Source organism: Astatotilapia calliptera, chromosome 10, assembly GCF_900246225.1.
Source record: "Astatotilapia calliptera chromosome 10, fAstCal1.2, whole genome shotgun sequence".
Taxonomy (NCBI): domain Eukaryota; kingdom Metazoa; phylum Chordata; class Actinopteri; order Cichliformes; family Cichlidae; genus Astatotilapia; species Astatotilapia calliptera.
The window spans coordinates 27,874,809-27,895,063 of NC_039311.1; the positions used below are offsets into that span (position 1 = coordinate 27,874,809).

Below are 20,255 nucleotides of genomic sequence, written 5' to 3' on the forward strand. Positions count from 1 at the left end.
ACAACCATATCCTACTGATGTTTCTGTGCAGTACTACAAAAAATGCTTTCAATCTGTTGCTAAAACCTTGCAGAGAAGCAATAGAAGGTCACCCATTGTGCCTGTTTTCTGACTCAGTCCTACAAAACTTTTCTTGAAAGACAACATAGAGCCACCAAAAATCCACATAGAAATGTTATCAAGTCATCTAAGATGCTCATGCTCCCAAAAATTAAAGGAATATTTTGAGAACACAATCTGATCTTAATGGGAAAATAAATCATGCTGGATTATCTATACTAATATGGACTGGATAATAGTATCCATTCCTTCTTCCTCCAGCAACTGCGTGCAAAATCTTGGACATGAGGGATATTGTTGTCCTCTAAGAGGAACCCAGGAACCACTGCACTAGCATGATGTCTGAGAATACGCCTAAAGAGGTCATACTGAACAACATTACAGCATAACCTTCTCCAGACCGCTTCACATCTGTCACACGTGCTCATGGTGACCCTCCTCTTATCTGTTAAAAGCACAGGGTACCAGTGATGGACCTGCCAGTTCTAGCGTTCTATGCCAATCAGGCCGGGGGTGAGCAGAGGGCTCACTACAGGACGCTGGGCCCTCATACCACTCTCATGAAGTCTGTTTCTGATTGTCTGGTCGGAGACATTCACATCACTGGCCTGCTGGAGGTTATTTGGTAGGACTCCAACAGCACTCATCCTGCTCCTCATAACCCAGTCCTCCTGATGGGATAAGGGCCTTCTACAGCCCTGAACATCTATCCCAGAGTAACTGCCTGTTTCCTGGTATCTCCTCCATGCTTGTGTTCTTCAGTCAGAAAGAATCAGGAGGATAAAAATGTCAGCGGCCCCCACCTGTAAAGCCATTCCTGTTTTAGGGGTTGTCTCATTGTTGCCCCTCCAGTGCACCTGTTGTTTATTTCATTAACATCAAAGCAGCCGAAACTGATTAACAACCTCCTCTGCTACTTTGACCAGATCAATATCCCACAGGTTTAATTGACTTGATTGATGCTATACTCTGACTAAAAAGTGAGAGTAGTGTATGTTCTTTTCTATTTCCTCTGCTCTGATTAAACTGATTATCAAGCTTAGACAGTTTTACTTCCTCAAACTTCTGTACATGACTGTATAAATTCTTGTTCCTCACAACAGTGCCCACTGCAGTCACCAGAGATACACTGAAATCTGGCAAGTCGAGAAACAGAAGATCATCTGACAGGTTGTAGCAAACACTTCTGTCCTTGTTATCTAAGCACGGAGAGGTAGACCTGAAAGTGAGTGCTTTCAAAGGTGTGTAAACATGGCTGTGTATGAAGTTATATTAAGTACAGTACAACAAACTGCAGCATCACGCTCGTGGTAAAAACACATTTGCTTTTCTTCCCTTTTCCAAATAAGTTAATCTGGAGCACCTGTCTGGTTCTATGATTGCTCCCTCGTCAGAGGTTGGTGCAGATCTCAGGGGTGAATAAAATGAAAATAAAATTACTACTGATAGATAATGACTGCCAAAACTATCAAAGTAAATCCCTTATTATCCTTTTTGCTTAATTGGGGTTTTTAACCTTATTAAATCTGCTCCCTGGAGATGGTAAAACAGCCCCAGTTTCTTTTTGGATGTGCCTGCCAGTGTTTGCATACTGACGTTTTGACGTAGGGGTCGGAGAAGCCGTTGGCATCCATGGCGGCAAGGTGAGCACAGCGTATGATGCCCACTACCAGGCAAGATTTCTGGGTGTTGTACTTCAGAGAAATCATGATTCGTCCACGTTCCTCCAGAGACTTGTCTTCCGTCTTGACCTGCAGGGTGGAAATGAGAAGATTTAGGATTCAAAACCAGCTGAGCTTTCAAAAGACTGACAGTTATGCCAACAAGCGCCTTGGCCAAAAATCAAACGCAATTATTGAAGAAAGTCAAGCGACTCACAACAAAAGGATGATGGCGGTGTGACCACAAACATCTTTAACATAGAGTCTTTTATTTTTATCAGGCTTGGATGAACTTTTTCTGTCACCTCTAGGTCAGAAGTTTAACTACACATGTAATCTCTGCAATATCATAATGTAGAAAAAGTGCAGTTTCAACAATATGTCTCACTTTTTCTACATTAAAAGAGATGCAGCGATAGCAAATGAAAGAAACCTCTTGGGTTTAAATAGTAAGAAATGAATGAATTAAAGTTCTAGTAGCTGATTGTTTAGACCAGCGGTCCCCAATTCCCGGGCCACGGGCCGGTACCAGTCCGTGAGTCGTTTATGGTTTATGTTTCAGGGGTTTTATCATTATTTGTTTAGCGTTGTTATCATTAACTCGTTTTCCCTGGGTCTTTTTTTGTGTGTTATGAGTAAATCTTCTTTTTTTTGGTACCGGTACTGGTTTTATTTTGTTGTATTTATCCACGACAACTTAAAGGCCTGTCCATGAAAATATTGTAACCAGTCCATGGCGCAAAAAAGGTCGAGGACCGCTGGTTTAGACTGTCCTGTAGTTATAAAACTGAGAGTTTTTGATAATTTGTACAAAACTTTTTCCTGTTTGGATCCACTGTGTAAAAGCTACATTTCTATAGTCGTTTCTGTCATTTATTTGTTTATCTATTACTTATTAGGTGTGGTATGAATGGTAGTGGGCGATGTCTTTATCAGTAGGAAAAGCAGTAAAACTTATGAAAATACAGTTAGAAGTCTAAAATTTATGCCCTCATTTACATTTTCCAAAGCCATCCAGTGAGCTCGATTTAAGTCTTTGCTAGACGGATTCCCAGATCTAAACAATATAACTTAATCCTTAAAATTCTCCTTACTCCATGACTTAAATCAAACTGGGAATGCAGTTTGATATAAGTTGATTTAAGGTCTTCTGCTGGAAAAAAGGGAACTCACAGGCTAACCATCTCTCTTCTTGTGTCCGCCTCCGCTTTCTAAAATTGAAACATTTTCACTTACATAAGCCGAAATGCAGTGAAAGATGTGATTAAACCCCATCTCATCTGACCCATACCTTTTGCTTAAGCTAGAAACTTCCAGGATTTTGGAGGAACATCTTTGTAACCATGCCATGTCCTTGGCACAGAGACTGCATATTGCTCGTTTGTTATTTTGAAGGGTCCCTGAATTACCCAGAATTTATTAAAAAGAAATTAGATGTCTTGGCCTTTGCCTCTCTCATTGCCACTACAATCATCCACCTACACTCAAGTCTTCAAAATCTGTCCGAGTCCTACTAAGAAATGTCACATGGGTGTCTTTCCTTTTATGTCTTGGTAAAATACTTGCAGCCCCCCATTGATTACACACGTACTGCTTTCCCATGTTATGTACTTGAATTCTCAGGGATGTTGAACCTTTGCTGCACAGCTGCTTATATAAAAGCAGTAAAACATTACCTCATCAGGATCCAGTGAAGGAGTGGGAGGACAGGTCTTTCTTTTTTTTACCTTCTTTTAATTTTACCTTAGTCTATTCTTGGTTTGCTCTGGCTCTTTGTAGCTCGGCTTCTGTCTTTGCCAGGACATTTCTGTTCATATGTAACCTGTAAAGTTTCCAGCACCTACAGTCGTAGCTGTCTAGACAAGTACGTGCATTAAAAATCAGCCAAACACTGATTGGCTGATTGATCCCATCTCCGTTGTAGATGATGAGTTAATGGCCTCATCAAAATTAATTTACCATGTTCCTTGAGACAAGAAAAACATCGGAACTGACACATGATGTTAAAAGTGTGTCTCCAAACGCGGCACCTCACTCCCCCCCTACCACAGATTTCTATATAAACAAATTCTCTTTTTAAACAGGAAGTCTCATTCTTAGGCTGCTGGATAGCATCAGTCATACTGACACCATTGCAACTGCATCAATCATAATCATGCACAGTACACAACTTGATAGCTTGTTAAATGATCATAAGGTGCAGTCAAAATGTGATGACATGCCTCAGGAACAGTAGCAAAATAGGACAGAGAAACTAAAGAGACCACATCCTAGCCACTGAAACGTTCTCACCGCGTGGCTGGCTACCAAGTGAAGGCAGGAGGCTCACGATGGGTTCTGCAAGCTGCTGATACACAGCTCCACTTTCTCATTGTGTAAATCAAGTATTTTGAAATAGGAAACAAGCTTCTCCACAATTTCTTCCCACTGTGCTTAAAAGTCCAGGAATTTTCCAATTCTCCCTCCATCCTGGGAGAAAGCAACACAATATGTAGCTTTCTTGGCACAAAAATAACATTACAGCATTAAAAAAAAAACAGGCTTCTTGAATGGTTTTGGATGGATTTGTGTATGTGTGTATATACATTTGTTTTAAATAAAACATTTTTTTATAAACAAAAGAAAAAAAATGTTGTCTGAATAACCTTATCTCTATACTTCTAATTTTCTAGATCTACCCACATTGTTAGCACATTGTGCACAAAATTAAACACATATTTTTTAACATTCATTTATTCATTTACTCCGTGGCCCTTAGAGGTCAAACGGAAAGAAAACGCCAGCGAATTAAAAAAATGTTGCAAAAGCACACAAAACACCACATAAGTTGAATAAACCACAACGTAAATCAAAACAAAAGTGTTTCTGGGGACACAATAAGGTGACGGACCAGCATCAGTGAGCAAATGTTCTTATGTTCTATTTCTATTGTATTTTATTCAACTTCAGTTGTATTTTCGGTGCTTTTTGCAGCATTTTTCTTTTTTCCTGTGTTTTTTTAAGTTTCAGTGTGATCCAATAATCCAATGAAAATAACTTCACAAATTTTCCTAGAAGGGAGATTGGATTTATTATACTCTTTGCTAGTTTCATATTGTATTCTTGGACTCCTGCAGTAGCTTTGCATGCTTCACTGTTCAAAAATAATCCTTATTTACAGAAACAGCCCCTCACTTCATCCTCTGACTGAAACACTTGATTTTAGCTTTTTTTAAGCCAGTTTTCTTCTGATTGGTTGCCCCTCATAAATACAAGATTTGAACCAAAGACCTGTTAAAATCTATCCCCTGTGACATCATACAGATCCAATGACAGAAAACATTCCATGAAACTGATCATGTAGAGTGGTATGAAACGGCTCAGAGTGAAACTCTAGGCCAATATAATATGAGCATCCTACAGCAGTACATTTGTCTACAAGTCTCATCTAGGAGCTCGGTTTCAAGAGATTCTTGATCTCCCTGGTTTTACGTGATCAAATAAATCAGTAGGGAACACAAGTTCACTTTAACAACAAAAGGGAAGCCTTACAGATACCAAAATGTCATCACAAATCCTCGTCTTATAAAACATCCTTGCCGTTTCGTGTTCTTTTTGCACAACTTCAGTCCAACTGAGTTTTATTTATATAACACAAAATCACAACTGCAGTTGCTTCAAGGTGCTTACAGTTGCTCTGCCATTTAGAGGCCTCAATGGCAGCCTGAAAGCGGGTTAATCGTAAAGAACCACACTCCTCGATTGAGGAGGGAATGAAACAAACAAATAAACAAAAAAACTCTGTTGAAGTATAAACTTTGGAATATCAGTGATCATATCAGCTGTAATGATCTGTTTTGTCCTTGATAAAATATTCTCATAATGATTTTTTTTTAAAATATTTAAAAAAAAAATCTGCAGCTTCTGAAGATTAAAGATAATTTCTGCATGATTAAAATATGGCCTTAACATTATGCTTGCAACAATGCAAATAGATAAACTTATGCAATGCATATTTTCCATATAATGTAAACATTGCTCTCATACAATGTTTACTTTTACCTGCAATCTTTTAAACAAACTCCACCAACCTCTACTTCTTACTGACCTCAAAGATTACATCCTGATTTCGGTAAATTCCACACTGAATTAATCTACTTGCCTATCTCCCCATGATTGCAGTTTCTTTCACTCAGTTCTTCATCCTTAGATGGATGCTGAGAATACAGTACTTTGATGTGGTGCTTTGTTGCAAAAGACAAAACAAAACAAAGAGCAGCTATGTGTTGTCTGTTTTTAAAAAGCAGCAATTTTGAGTTGATTGTATTTAACATTAACTTGGTTTAAATGGGACTGAACAACTTCAAAGGTAGGAATGTAAAGGTATCTACAATTAAAAGGGAACTAATTTGGAACCCTGTGGAACTCCATGGAATATGGGGAGTAAAAGAGGAAAAAGACCCAGCAAAGTAGACACACTTTGTCCTGAGACTACAATGGAAAAGAAAAAAAAAAACAGCCTGATTTACTACAGTATGAGTCAACCTATTACATCAGTGCTTGTTAGTTAAGTTATTGGTAAAACAGACCTGTACAACTACCAGTTATTCACGACAATCTTATGAATGTACTTTTCTTCTACTATACAAGTTTGTGTTGGCCCACAGAGCACTTCTTGTTATCTAGAAAGAAAAAAATACTTGAGTGTATGAAAATGACAGAAAGGCAGTTCAGAAGCCGAAAGAGCTTTTTTTCCATGTCCAGTGACTTAGAAATGCAATTTACCAGCAACTCCTCCACAGCTGCTGATTATGTGAGTAATTCATCATTTTTTCCCTTTACCTCAGCACTTATTTTTAACCACACACACAGGATAAAGCCACTCATATCAACATAGCAAAAGCAAATGAGTCTAAAGAACTTTAAGCTAATCGAGAGCTACTTGAAAGTGCCTGGACCACTGAAAACTGTTTGTGCCATTTCAAATTAATATTCATTAGATTTTCTGTCTCATTTCCTTCTCTCATCTCTGACAGACTGGATGCTACAGCTAAACTGTGAAGTCAAACTGAAAAACCTTGATTTTACTGCAATAACATAGTACAGTACATTGACTCATTTACTTTTCAGGTGCTAAGTTTTATATGTTGTAGAAAATAACTGATAACGCTGATATAGCTGTGTGGTTTGATTGTGTCTGGATCTGCCGTCACTGCCTTGGAGCGCCAGTGGGGGAACGATTTACTGTGAGCAAGGAAGGAAGTCCCACTGAGATCAAATCTCTTACACAAGGGCAACAAACTCAAAACATCTCAGAAATGCAACAAATACAAGGTAAAACGCAAGCTATACAATAAACAAATAGTAAAAAAAACACACCCATCAAAACATCCACATCTCAGTTTACGTTAGACGGGGAGGAAAGTTGCCGGAATTTGGATTGTGTGTCGACCACCCCCAGCAGGAGATAAAAAACATCAGCTTTTAGATGTAAGCTAGTTCATGTGGTTTTCTCTTCCCCTCACTGTAACAGCCGACTTAAATCAGTGATTCTCTTGTTGAAGTCACAGTGAATTTCATAATTAATCACTTGTGGGCCTGACTTGGTCAGGAACATAATTTAAATCACAGACATTTTAAGATGATTTGGAAAAGACATTATCTCCCCTAAATCACTTCAGCTGTGTTATGTGAGCTATATTTATTTTATATTTTGTGAGCTTTTGGGAGATTTTTCCAACTTCTGTTGGTTTTCAGCAATTTGTTTTAATTTTTTTGTGTGTGACCTTAATTTACAGTGCGTTTGACCTCTCAGGGCCACCGTATAAAACCCATAATATTTAAGAACCAGGCAAACCACTTTAATGTATGTGCAGTAGCAAAATGTCCTTTAATTTTGGTCATAGCATTTTTTGGACTAGTTTTTATGCTCATTTAACTTCTTGTTTGCTCTGTACCTGTTGCTTTCCTATGTATCAGTGACAGCTACCTGCTTGCATACTTAGTACTTGCTTTGGTCCCATTTCTATTATCCTCCTCCTATTCTCTATCTTACTTGTTAAGCACCTTGGCATACCCTTGGTTTATAAGTGTGCTTTATAAATAAAGTTTATTATTATTATTAGTTATTTCTCACATACTTGTAAATGGAGTAATAGAGACAGAGTGTACATGGTACATAGATATATTATGAAAACTATGTACAAGACAACAACTACAGTCCCTGTTACTTTGACTGAAAGTTGCTGTCAATATGTCAAAAGAAAACTTTTTTTTCTTTCTAACTCGATTTGCCAAATAATTAAAAAAAAGTTTGCATATGTTCTGAAAATTTTCACAACTTTTAAATATTACTGGTTTCAGTTGAATGGACATTTTTCTGCATTTTTCAGATACATCAACAAGCAGGTGAATAAAATGCATGTTTATCAGATAACCAGCCATAAATGTCCTTCAGGAGTTCACAGGTGGCCAGAACCATGACTGTAAATGAATGACAATGAGCTCTGAAGCAGCTGGATGTATAAATAAGCACCTGTTTGCCAACAAGTCAAGATATCAGCTTAAAATATGATCACATGTCCCTATTGTGTGCATTTTCAATGCTGCTGGTGTCTCACAGAAAAGGACATGGTATAATTTGGCACCAGTGCCTGGATGCATCACGTTTAAGCAGCAGTGAGCCAGGTCTGTCACTCCCAACAAACAAACAAAGCAAAAGACAAAGCTCCAAACGGGATGCAGTCCACTTTCTTGTGGCTAATAAACAACCCACCCATCCGTCACCTAGCCAACTCACTAATGGAGATTTTGTAGCTCGGGGCTGTGATCTCTCAGCGCCCAGCGTTGCTGCAGCTGGTGCATCAAAGAACCCTTGCACACCATAGTGAGTTGCAAGCACTATCTGGCAGAACAGCATTATTTGATGCCACAGGGTAGAAATGCATTATCACAACTTCTTTTTTCTGCCTCCAAGTGGCAAGAACCCCCCCAAAAATCTTAGAGACAATGACCAGTACCACTGGCAAGTTGTTGATGTAAAAACACAAAAATATACCTAAAAACATTGCAACATTGTCAACATTGACAGTAACAAGCTCTGAACACAAGATGAATAAAAGCTGGGGTCTACCACACCAGGCAAAATCCTAAGAGCTAAAATCCCGTGGGACTTCTAGACAGACAGACAAACTGGTCAAGGCTAACCAACCGACATAGTAGTGGTGGACAAGCAGAAGGAGACAGGTGCAGTGATATACCAAGTGATAGCAACATGAGAAAGAAGAGATGAAAAGCTGGAGAAATACCAAGGGCTGAGAGAAGAGCTCGAGAAGATGTGGAAGGTGAAGGAAACAGGAAACAGTGGCTTCTGCACATCCCAGGAACATGATCCAAGATCTGTGTCCAGAAGAGAGAAGTCCAAGGAATAGCAAAGACACTGCAGAGGACCCTCAAGCTCCCAGGCCTTGGGTAGAGGACTTGAGCCTGAAGGATACATGTATATAGATACGTATCCACATAGCTGCCCACTTGGAGACAGCAGCCCAGATTTGAGTCTGACACGTGGCACTCTTTTGTTTCTCACCACTTTCCTGTCTATTTTCACTGTTTCACCATCAAATAATGGCAGAAATGCCCAAAAAATAATCCAAAAGAAAGTGCCCTCACAAGCTGTGCAATCTATGATCTTTGCTGCCAACACCCCCAAAACTCCCACAATAATCAGAAAACAATATTTAAATGAAGAGCAAAACTGGCATAAAGAAACAGCTCTGCAGACGCAGACTGCTGCCTCCACCACACACTCTTGTACTGTGTGTAGGAGACAGGGCTCAACAATCTGTCTAGCAGTATCCACAGCAGGATACTAATCAGATATCTCCAAGGAGCTGACTCTCCCCACATGAATCACACATGACTTTTACAAGACGTCTCACTGGACTGGTGACGACATTCAACTCATCTAGCGTGCCAACATGTTTCAGTTGCCACTTCAGCTTACTCTCAAATCCATTTTGTCCAGTTGTGATTTTGTAGTTTCCGTCTGCCTGTATCCTTTAACAGAGCGCACTTTAGGAATCCACGACAAACCAAGAGCGTCGAGACACATACAGTAGCGAGGGAGGAAGCAAAAACCTCTGCCTGGATAGTAACAAGCCCAGCATGCCTGACAAGCACTGACATTTTTACAGCACTCACTGTCTTCTTTTCAGTTTCACACTCACAGATCATTCATTTAGCCTGAACACCAGCCCTTTGCTAACAGCTCTTTTTTATGCCAGCATATAAATAATCCATACCAAGAAAGTAGCAAGTAAACTGCATTCACTGCGAGAGTGACCACAATGGATAAAATGACAGTATTTTTCGGTCCATAAGGTGCACCAGATTATAAGGCATATTAAGTGAAACCAAACAGTCAGATAAACAAACTTTACTCAACTCATTCTTGCGTCCTCCACTTCCTATTCCCATGTTGTTGCAGTATATTAATGACCAGTGTTGGTCAAGTTACTTGAAAGTAACTATCAGTAACTAATTACTGATTAGTTCACCAAAAAAGTAATCCCGTTACTTTACTAATTAGTTATTTTCAAAAGTAATTAATTACCTAGTTACTTTTTAAAGACACGATTTACAACCTGAAGAGGTGATAAAGCGATAGATCTTTCAGCCCAATTCTACTTTTTCTACATAATCCATCATACAAAATTTAATCAAATGGAAAAGTCTGTTTTTAAAACTTGTTTTATCAGTTTTAATCTTTTAACTTTATGCATCAAGCAAAAACTTAATTATATGCAACATTCTCTGACTGGAAGAAATTTGTTTAACATTTAAACCTATTTTCTGCACATTCCAGCACATAAAATAATTTTTTTTGTGTGTTTACACTCAATCTTTCAAATAAATGCAAGTAAAACACAGCAGAAAATAAATAAAGTCAAAGACTCAGTGGTCCTGTTGCTCTATTTTCACCTGTATCCGGTTGTTCAGTCTGACGTCACTAGCCGTGTCTGGGCCTAAACTCCGCTGCAGGTCCATATATCAAACGATCACTATGGCATTACTGAGAGTTGAAAAACTGTCTAAAGTCTTTCATCTTTAATAAAATAATCAGCGTTCTGCTCTACCAGGTGTAACAATTGAGTTTAACATCCAGGCATCCATGAAAACGGAATTTATGACATTTAACGGAGTTAGAAGTTAGCAGGGAGTTAGCTCGCTAGCTTCTATCTAAATACAATATAGCATGTCCTGACTGCGGGGTTTTGGAAACAAATTAAAACGTACAGCTCTGTTATCACTTCCATCATAAATGAAGACAGAAAACTAAACAGCAGTGACGTTTGTAGGGTTACTGAAGTTGGGCTAGCTGGTATATAATGATGTGCTACGTGACCGCTAGCGACACAGCTACGTTAGCATAATATAAACAAGCTAACTTTTTTTCCACTCGATAAAAGTTAACGTGAGTGTTCTCGGTGGTCAGAAACAAATGTAATCGCATGGCAGGATGCTGTAAAAGGAGAACAACTGAGATAATCCATCCACAATACGAGGTTAGTCATTCATATACTGCTGCATGGGCTGGGCTGTAGTTACATCCTAAGGTTTTAAAAACTGAGCTTAAATAAATGATTAGCGGTAATAAAAACCGAGGGAGGTCAACAGTGATCACTGACTGTTTTAGGAGCTTTTTGAGATCAAATAGAAGAAAATACATAACATTAAACATGTTAACAACACAAAAGCCATATTAAACGCAGACTACTTTAGACCCGGAAGTAGGATTCGTCGCGTCATCACTGAACAACCGGATTGCAGGCGGAGGTTTGCCCATCTCTGTTAATGACTAACCTCGTATTGTGGATGGATTATCTCAGTTGTTCTCTCGACTGAAGTTTGGTCCGTTTGCAGCATCCTACCGTGCCATTGCATTTGTCCGTAACCATCGGGAACCCTCACATTAACTTTTATTAAGTGGAAAAAAGTTAGCGTTCATCCTCCAGCTTCACTGTGTTTATGTTATCCTAACATAGCTGTGTCACTAGCGATCACGTAGAACATCGTTATATACCAGCTAGTCCAACTTCAGTAACCCTACAAACGTCACTGCTGTTTAGTTTTCTGTCTTCATTTATGTTGGAAGTGATAGCAGAGCTGTACGTTTAATTTTTCAGAAATCTCGCAGTCAGAACATGCTATATCATGTTTAGGTAGAAACTAGCGAGCTAACTTCCTGCTAACTTCTAACTCCTTAGCTGTAATGCTCCGACAATCCACCAAGCTGTGCAGCTTCATAGCTTACCAAAGTTGTACTAAAACATTTTGACAGATTTTTGAGCGCCGTGTACAATCGGTTCAAGGTCAATAAGCACAACCAGAATTCATACATAAGGCGCACTGTCTATTTTATTTTAAGTGTGCCTTATAGTCTGAAAAATACGGTAGATAAGAGTGTTTCAGAGGGACCGCTTAGGTAAGACTGCAATAGTTTGTACATGTGCACAGGAGGGATAGTGGATACATTGGATAAAGGATGTTGTAGATGGGTCTTCCAGGCAGGAAGAAAAGAGAAAGCCCACAGGGAATATTCATAGATGTAGTGAGGAGGATTTGCAGAGGGTTGGTGCGACAGAGGAGGATGCTGGCACTATTTTCTTTCCTTTTCATCTCACACACCCCAAAAATCACTATATGATGAATAAATCTGTTACTTAATTTTCAAAATGTCAAACAATCCCTTAAACAGGACTTTACAAGCCAACTGATGGCATCACAATGACAATATCCATCTTTTATATACCATCTTTGTATGAAATACTAGAGAAGAAAAACAATGGCAAAATGGTTTGAGTATCTTTGCTTGGATCAACCATGGGGTGAAAATTCTTTCTGATAGTAACACGCATGTGTAAGGTGCTCATGCAGGTGTGAAACAGATTAGAAGCAAATAAGGGAACAGCAGCAGGAAAGGAGCACCCACAGGAGAAGAAGGAAATCACAAAGGATGTGCAAATCCTAACTGCAACATTTTGGCTCAATTTTCATTTTTCAAACTAAAAGCAACATATGGTTTAGTGGTTTTAGGGTTCCTAATACACTGGAGTGGTTTGAATGCAAAGCCTAAATGTAGTAAAAGCTTTTCAAACTAAAATTTATGGATGTCTCCTAAGATGTGACTCCTCGTGCAGCTTTTATGAATCCCCGTTTCCTTTTTCTATTAATCTGTTCAAACATAAAATCAATTAACATAACCAAACACACCGCCGTGCAGTGGTGTTTACTTTACATTTTCCAGCTACATGTACCATTGCCTCAGGGAAAACTCAATTATGATTGGCTAGAGGATGTCCATTAATTGAATTTAATGCACAGCATTACCGGATACCTCCGATGAGACCATCTCCACATCACTCTGAATGAAAGCAGGCACGGTGCTAAATAATACAGTGAAATATGTCTCACTCTGTGCTCGCTTCATTATTTTCTCCAAAGACTGACAACAAAGCAGCGCATACAGTAGGTAGCAACCCAGCACAATAATATTCCAAGTGTATTGACTGGGTCCCAGGTATTACACAGCCCCTCAGGGGTTACCAGGGAAACAGAGGTATTACCAAGAAAAATGTCTGATCATATGCCAGGATAAAGGGGAGGGTGTCTTTGACTGGTTCACACTATTCTCCCAGTAATCAATTCAAAAATTTAGCCATGCACTTTAAAGTGAAACCCCTTCCCACAAGCCTCCATCTTTTCGTATTATTTATGGTAACAATACAACAAAGAAATTCTGACATGCTAAGAGGAACACCAGTGTTAGTCTGTGACACAGGTCACGTCTGAATCTCTTTGAGAGAATGCGTGGGTAGTTCAGGATTTGAGGCTTTAAATGTGTGCAACAGGAAGCTGGGTTGAAATACATCTCCTGCCAATGTCCTGGTAGGATCTCTTAGATCAACACCTCTCTGAAAACAGTGGGGCGCTAACTATTGTGCTGATGCAAGAGAAGCGGCTGAGGCATACAGAGCACTGGCATTCACACACATATTCCACGCAGAGAGGATAAATAAAGCTGTGCCCGTAACAGCAGAGGTAAAAACAGGTGAGAGAAATTGTTGCTCAGAGGCTTAAGAGGAATATTTAGGCTTCTCAGTCTCTGGTTCTCTCGCCTTTAAGGAAAAAAAACACAAAGCGCCTCGTTTGTACTTGTACTAATGTGATTATCTCCTCATTCAAACTTCAGTTCCCACGTCTGGCTGGAAATGCTGAAAAATGTCCATGTCTGCAGTAGATTTCAATGAGGTAAAAGCAGCAGCCTCGAACAAATGAAGCCAAAGCTCAAGGGAGAAAAAATGCAGCTCTCTGAACCGTCACAAGAGGCTGCCCCCAAAAACAAGACAATGCCACAGACATCAGATCAAAACAGTGAAGCCAGCATAGGAGCATCTTAAACCTGTTTTTCTTGAAATGGCCACCGGGGGCAGACTGCTGAGGTTGCAAAAAGACTTAAAATTGTACAAGTATATGGGAAGAGGCTCCTCCCTTCCCTTGGTTTAGGTTTCACTTTTTCCAAACTCGACTAATATCTAGCAAGTGTTTGCGGACAAGTCAGACTCCATCTTCTATGCAAACTATCTCGACTGGTTTTCTTGTTCAGCATCCAGTTTGCAAATGATTTCATCCAATGACAGCCAACAGTTTTCAGGAACTACTCAGAAATTGGTGAATACACGTATTTTCCTGCGGTTGCCAGATAGTTGGAGCCTTGTGTAAGTGAATGATTAGCTGTTTGGAGTTTTTAAATATTAAACAGCTAACATTGTGGTTCATGCATTTTAACAAAAAACTGGCAGGCTAGCCTCTGACTTATCATTCCAAAAAAATTGAAGATAACAAATTGATAAAATTCACTGAAGTTTCCAACCAACTGTAAAGATGTCTCCTTGAATGTAAAACTATATAGTTTGCGTAAAATATAGCATTAAGAACACTAACATATCGGTGTGGAAGTGAAGTGTTAGAACCCCTGGATGTCAGAAATGTGAGAAAACCTTGTCAGAGAGAACGGAAAGATAAAGGTCTGTAAGGTATTTCATGTTCTAAGTTGTACAGGCCATCACATCCATCATTATTAACACTGTCACCCTTTAGCCACATGTGCCATACTCTTTTGTGGCTGAATGCTTTCAGCAAGCATTTGGCGTGATGCCGTAGTAACTGTTTCCAGGAAAGACAGATCAACGGCTTTTAAACACGGGCTTACATAATGAAACAAAATACAATTTGAAATTACATAAAATGTGGCAACAGGGTGAGCTACAAATTTGAGGCCTTCTATTACAGCTAAGCCTTTCATTGTCCAACTGAGTTGAGGGAATACAGAAATGTATTGTACAGAGACACTGATCCAAGATTCATTGCCAGATTAGGCTGCTGGCTTCTACTGTTCAGGGCCTCTTGCCGTCTCCTGGTGCCAGTGCTCATTGCAGATCCAGAGTCCAGGCTTGGAGACTCATCCATTAAATTGAAAATGGGCAATTGGTCAAACTCACAATGTTGGCAGGCACAGCAGTCCAGCATCATTGAAATTACCAAAACATACAAAGTGTTCCTCAGTCTTTATGTCAGCATGTACAAAATATTCATTGGTTCTATATTCTAATAGATGAAGTGCTGCCTTGAATATAGCGTTGTAAGAGCTTTTAAATTAAGAATTCTTCATGTTTTCATGTCTGAGTGTCATTTGTAAATGTGTATACAAATGGTTTGCAAACCTCCAGCAAACACTCACTAAACTGATTGGGGGAAAAACTTATATATTCTTTGTGACTAAGGTCACCCACTGATCTCTAACACTGTGCAATTAAGTTCTAAGGGGAAGATGTCTGAAATTTAAAAACACTACAAAATCATAGTATTTACAAAGATTTTAGTAGTTTTCTGTTGAAGAAGGTAAAACAGTAACAACTTTATTTAGCCACTGTTAGCTGCTGTTAGCCGCTGTTAGTGAAACTATATTTGTAGTAAGGGTGTAAGATTTCTCCAAGCGTTTATTCACGCTTGGTGAATAAACTCTCATATGTTGTCAGACTGTAACTGACTACACGAGACTTGAGGAGGAGGAAGTCGACACATTTTATTAAGATCATGATCGCGTTGTCTCTTTCCTTTGCATTTTAATTTCTTTGTTGTCCCTCCACTGCACTCGAATGTCTACACCTTTTTTTTTCTTCTCTTTTCTGCCTTTGGTGTACTACATTATATATTTGGCCAGTCTCTAGCCAGACACGTAAAACGTTACTAGTCAGAAGGGAGGTATCCTTTCCGACCACTGTATTCAAATATGGTGAAGTAACATGGCTGCTTACATGAACCACAAATCTCCTCCTATGTATTTTTAATAGATTCAGTTTAAGTTTATGAGAATGCATCAGTTTGTTGGAAGATGAAATTACACACTAATCTATGTATATTCATGAATACAATATACATTTTCATAAGATAAGATAAGATAAGATAGAACTTTATTAATCCCTCGGGTGGGTTCCTCTGGGAAATTCGACTTCCAAAAAGCGCAGCAACGACCAAAGTTACAGTTACAGAATTGTTATGTATATATATATATATATATATATATACACATATATATATACACACACACACACACACACACACACACACACACACACACACACACATATAAATACAGAGACAAATATAAATAAAATATACAAAGGGGATAAATAGAATAAATAGGAATAAAAAATAAAAATACAAGTGAATTGCACATTTCAAGTATTGAGTCTATTGCACCGTTGACTATTTACAAAAGTATTGCACAAGGTATTGTACAGTGAGGTGAAGAGGCACTACAGCTTAGTTGTTCCCCCCTCCTTTGTCCTCCTGTTTCCCCTCCCTCTCCCCTCCAGAGAGGAGTTAAACAGTTTGATGGCGTGTGGGACAAAGGAGTTTTTAAGTCTGTTAGTTCTTGTCTTGGGGAGAAGCAACCTGTCACTGAACAGACTCTTCTGATTGTTTATGGCCGTGTGCAGAGGATGCCCAGCATTGTTCATAATGTCCAGGAGTTTCTTTAATGTCCTTTTCTCTGCCACTGTCACCAGAGTGTCCAGCTTCATGCCGACCACAGAGCTAGCCCTCCTGATCAGTTTCTCCAGCCTGGATGAGTCCCTCTTTGCTGTGCTGCTCCCCCAGCACACCACAGCATAGAAAAGTACTCCAGCAACCACCGACTGGTAAAACATCCTCAGGAGCTTCCTGCAGATGTTAAAAGACCTCAGCCTCCTGAGGAAGTACAGTCGGCTTTGGGCTTTTTTATACAGGTGCTCTGTGTTGCATGACCAGTCCAGTTTATTGTCCACCCACAGCCCGAGGTACTTGTACTTGTTGACCACCTCCACCTCCTCCCCCTCTATCTGAACCGGCAGTGGACCTGCTCTAGACCTCCCGAAGTCCACAACCAGTTCCTTAGTCTTTGAGGTGTTGAGTTGCAGGTGGTTTGTGTGACTCCATGCGACAAAGTTCCTCACCAGACTTCTGTACTCCTCTTCCTGATCATCCCAGATACACCCCATGATGGCTGTGTCGTCTGCAAACTTCTGAATGTGGCATAATTCAGAGTTGTAGCAGAAGTCAGAGGTGTACAGGGTGAAGAGAAGAGGGGACAGCACAGTTCCCTGTGGTGCTCCTGTGCTGCTGACCACAGTGTCAGACGTGATGTCCTTCAGCCTGACGTACTGTGGTCTGTCGGTGAGGTAGTCGGAGATCCAGGCCACCAGGCAGGGGTCCACCTCCATCCTGTTCAGTTTTTCCTGAAGCATACATGGCCGGATGGTATTAAAGGCACTGGAAAAGTCAAGAAACAGTATCCTGACCGTGCCTTTTCCCTCATCCAGGTGTGAGTGGGCTCTGTGTAGGAGGTACAGGATGGCATCCTCCACTCCGACACCCGCCTTGTATGCAAACTGTAGTGGGTCCTGGGCATGTTGTACCTGTGGTCGGAGGAAGTTGAGGAAGAGCCGCTCTAGAGTCTTCATAAGATGTGACGTCAGTGCCACCGGTCGGAAGTCATTCAGCTCATTGGGCCGGTTCTTTTTGGGGACCGGGACGATGCAGGATGTCTTCCAGAGGGCGGGCACTCTCCCCAGTCGCAGACTGAGGTTGAAGACTCGTTGTAGCGGCTCCCCAAGTTCAGCAGTACACGCCTTAAGCATCCTAGGACACACCTTGTCTGGGCCTGCTGCCTTTCTGGGGCGAAGCTTCCTCAGTTGCCTCCTGACCTGATCCACTGTGACACTGGGAGATGTTTGGGAGGAGGGGAGGGGGGGAGATGTCTTGCTGCTGAGAGAGGGATTGGAGGAGGGGGGTGTCATGGTGTCAGGAAGGGGGGGAAGCGAGGGAGGCAGGAGAGTGGGGAGAGGACTCTGTAGTGAAGGTGAGGGTGAGGGTGGGGGGGTTGTGGGCTGGTCAAACCTGTTGAAGAAGTTGTTGAGTTCGTTTGCCTTCTCCACAGTCCCCCCCACTGTGCTTTTCTTGGTGTTGTGGCCTGTGATGGTTTTCACACCATTCCAGACCTCCCTCATATTGTTCCTCTCCAACTTCTGCTCCACCTTCCTCCTGTAGGTGTCCTTTGCTTCCCTCAGGCAGCGTTTGACCCAGAATGACCCTGAAAAATGACCTTTAAGACTTTAAGGTTACATCAACGCTTTTCTGTGTTTTCTACCCAATCTACTGACTTTTATATAAGCCGAAGAAGCCAGTTAAAAGGCTCCACTGTCAAGACCATCAATAAGACAGGCAGTGTGAGCTGCTGGATGAGATGATTAAATGGTTGCTCTATTCTCCCCGGCACACAAAACAACTTCCTGTTTTCAGACAGAGCTCCTCATCCAAGCGCACACAGAGCAGAAAGCTACCTGCCAGAACACCCTTTTCTCTTTTTAACCAGCAACAGTCATAGCTTCACTTCACTTTGCCTTGAAGCAATCTGTGTGAAAAAGGCCTATGAGGCCCTGTTACATGACATACGACAGGGTGGTCCAAAATAGCATGAATCTTATCTGAAGAAGAAATGAAACATTTGTCACCTTTGACGCAAATATCTGCTCTGCTTAAAAACCTATACAGCGATGATCTGAGCTACCCATCTTCTAAAATCAACTCTAGTTTTACTAAACGAATAGTAACGTAAATGAAAGAGCATGTCTGCTGTGCGTGGATAGGTATTCTTTGCTGTAGATAGCTGTTGTAAAGCTGCAGGCAGCAGTGTCATGCAGATATACCTGTGAGTCACGTTGTTTCATGTCAGCACTGACAGTATCTACTGATCACACTTTGCAATCCCTCATCTGGTTGTTATCTCTTAGACATGCAGATTTTTGCCACAAACATTTAGATGCAACGTTGCAAATTGTAAACTTACCCGCTTTACCTACTAACCTACTACTAAACTACTAACTAAACACAAATAATAGCATTTTTAACACTAATACTGCTTTCTGCTCCCGAAAATGCTCAAATCTTTGAATGGCAAATGACTACAAAACACTTTAAATGTGGTCATTTTTGGAAGCACTTACATAAACAAACCTCGGTACAAAATCAAAGCCCAGATTGTTCAATGAATAGTAGCTGTTTGGTCCCAGTTTATGCACAAGCATATTTTTCTATTTTTGGATGCTATTTCTCACTCCCACATAGACAACAAAGCATATGAGTGAAGCAACAGGAAGTTGTCTCTCCAAACACAAGACTGTGCTCCACACTCCAAATATGGATGGTCCAGAATTACACTGCATCCACTTTTTTTTTTTAAAACCATAAACTGTGTAGGCATTTTCAAAAGGATATTCAATCACAGTTCAATGATACTTCACTCCACTCCCATGCTCTCATAACGCATAATCCACTCCCGCACCCCACTTATGGGCTCAAAACCCAAGGCTCTAATCTGTCATGTGCTTTAAGCTAAATCCTCGCGGGTCCTGTTGTTTCTTGCAATTACCAACATCTATTATATGGAGCACCATGCCATGCCCTGTTGGGAGCTTTTGTTATACTATTATAATGCACCACTTATTATCTGGATTTAGTATTACCAGATATTTAAATTTGTTCGCACACACATTCTGTCCCAGTGAAACTAATTAGAGTTACATGTTATCAATAAAACAGACCGCATGCCTTCCTTAATTACTCTCCGTGCAGAACTGTAGCTCAGGCTTTGACATGCAGCTGTGTATCTGAACAGAAACAGTGAAATGATTGCTAAACATCAGAAAATATCTGCTAAGTCTTCAGCTTTTGCTTCTTTACACTGCCTATTGTGGATTTTAAGGTTTTTTTTGGATGAATAAGCCAGATTGCAGGACTGATTTTATCCTGAGTTTAAGAGTTGGAAAACTCTGTTTATTTTTAAATGAAATCTGCACCCCCCCCCCAAAATGTCTGCTAGTGATCCAAGAGTTTGGTTCAACTGATCAGCATTTAAAGATGTGTTTGCTCATTTGTTCTGGCTCTGAACTTTGACAT

At 40.3% G+C, this 20,255-nt stretch overlaps 1 protein-coding gene across 2 annotated transcripts in view; it reads right to left on the reverse strand.

Moving 5' to 3' along the window:
* The window catches only part of doc2b (double C2-like domains, beta), a 193,814-nt gene that overhangs the window by 20,998 nt on the left and 152,561 nt on the right, over positions 1-20,255 (reverse strand). For both annotated transcript variants that reach the window (XM_026183041.1, XM_026183042.1), the window contains one exon: positions 1,657-1,811. In XM_026183041.1, the coding sequence (XP_026038826.1) occupies positions 1,657-1,811 (155 nt within the window). The remainder of the gene's footprint in view (positions 1-1,656; positions 1,812-20,255) is intronic.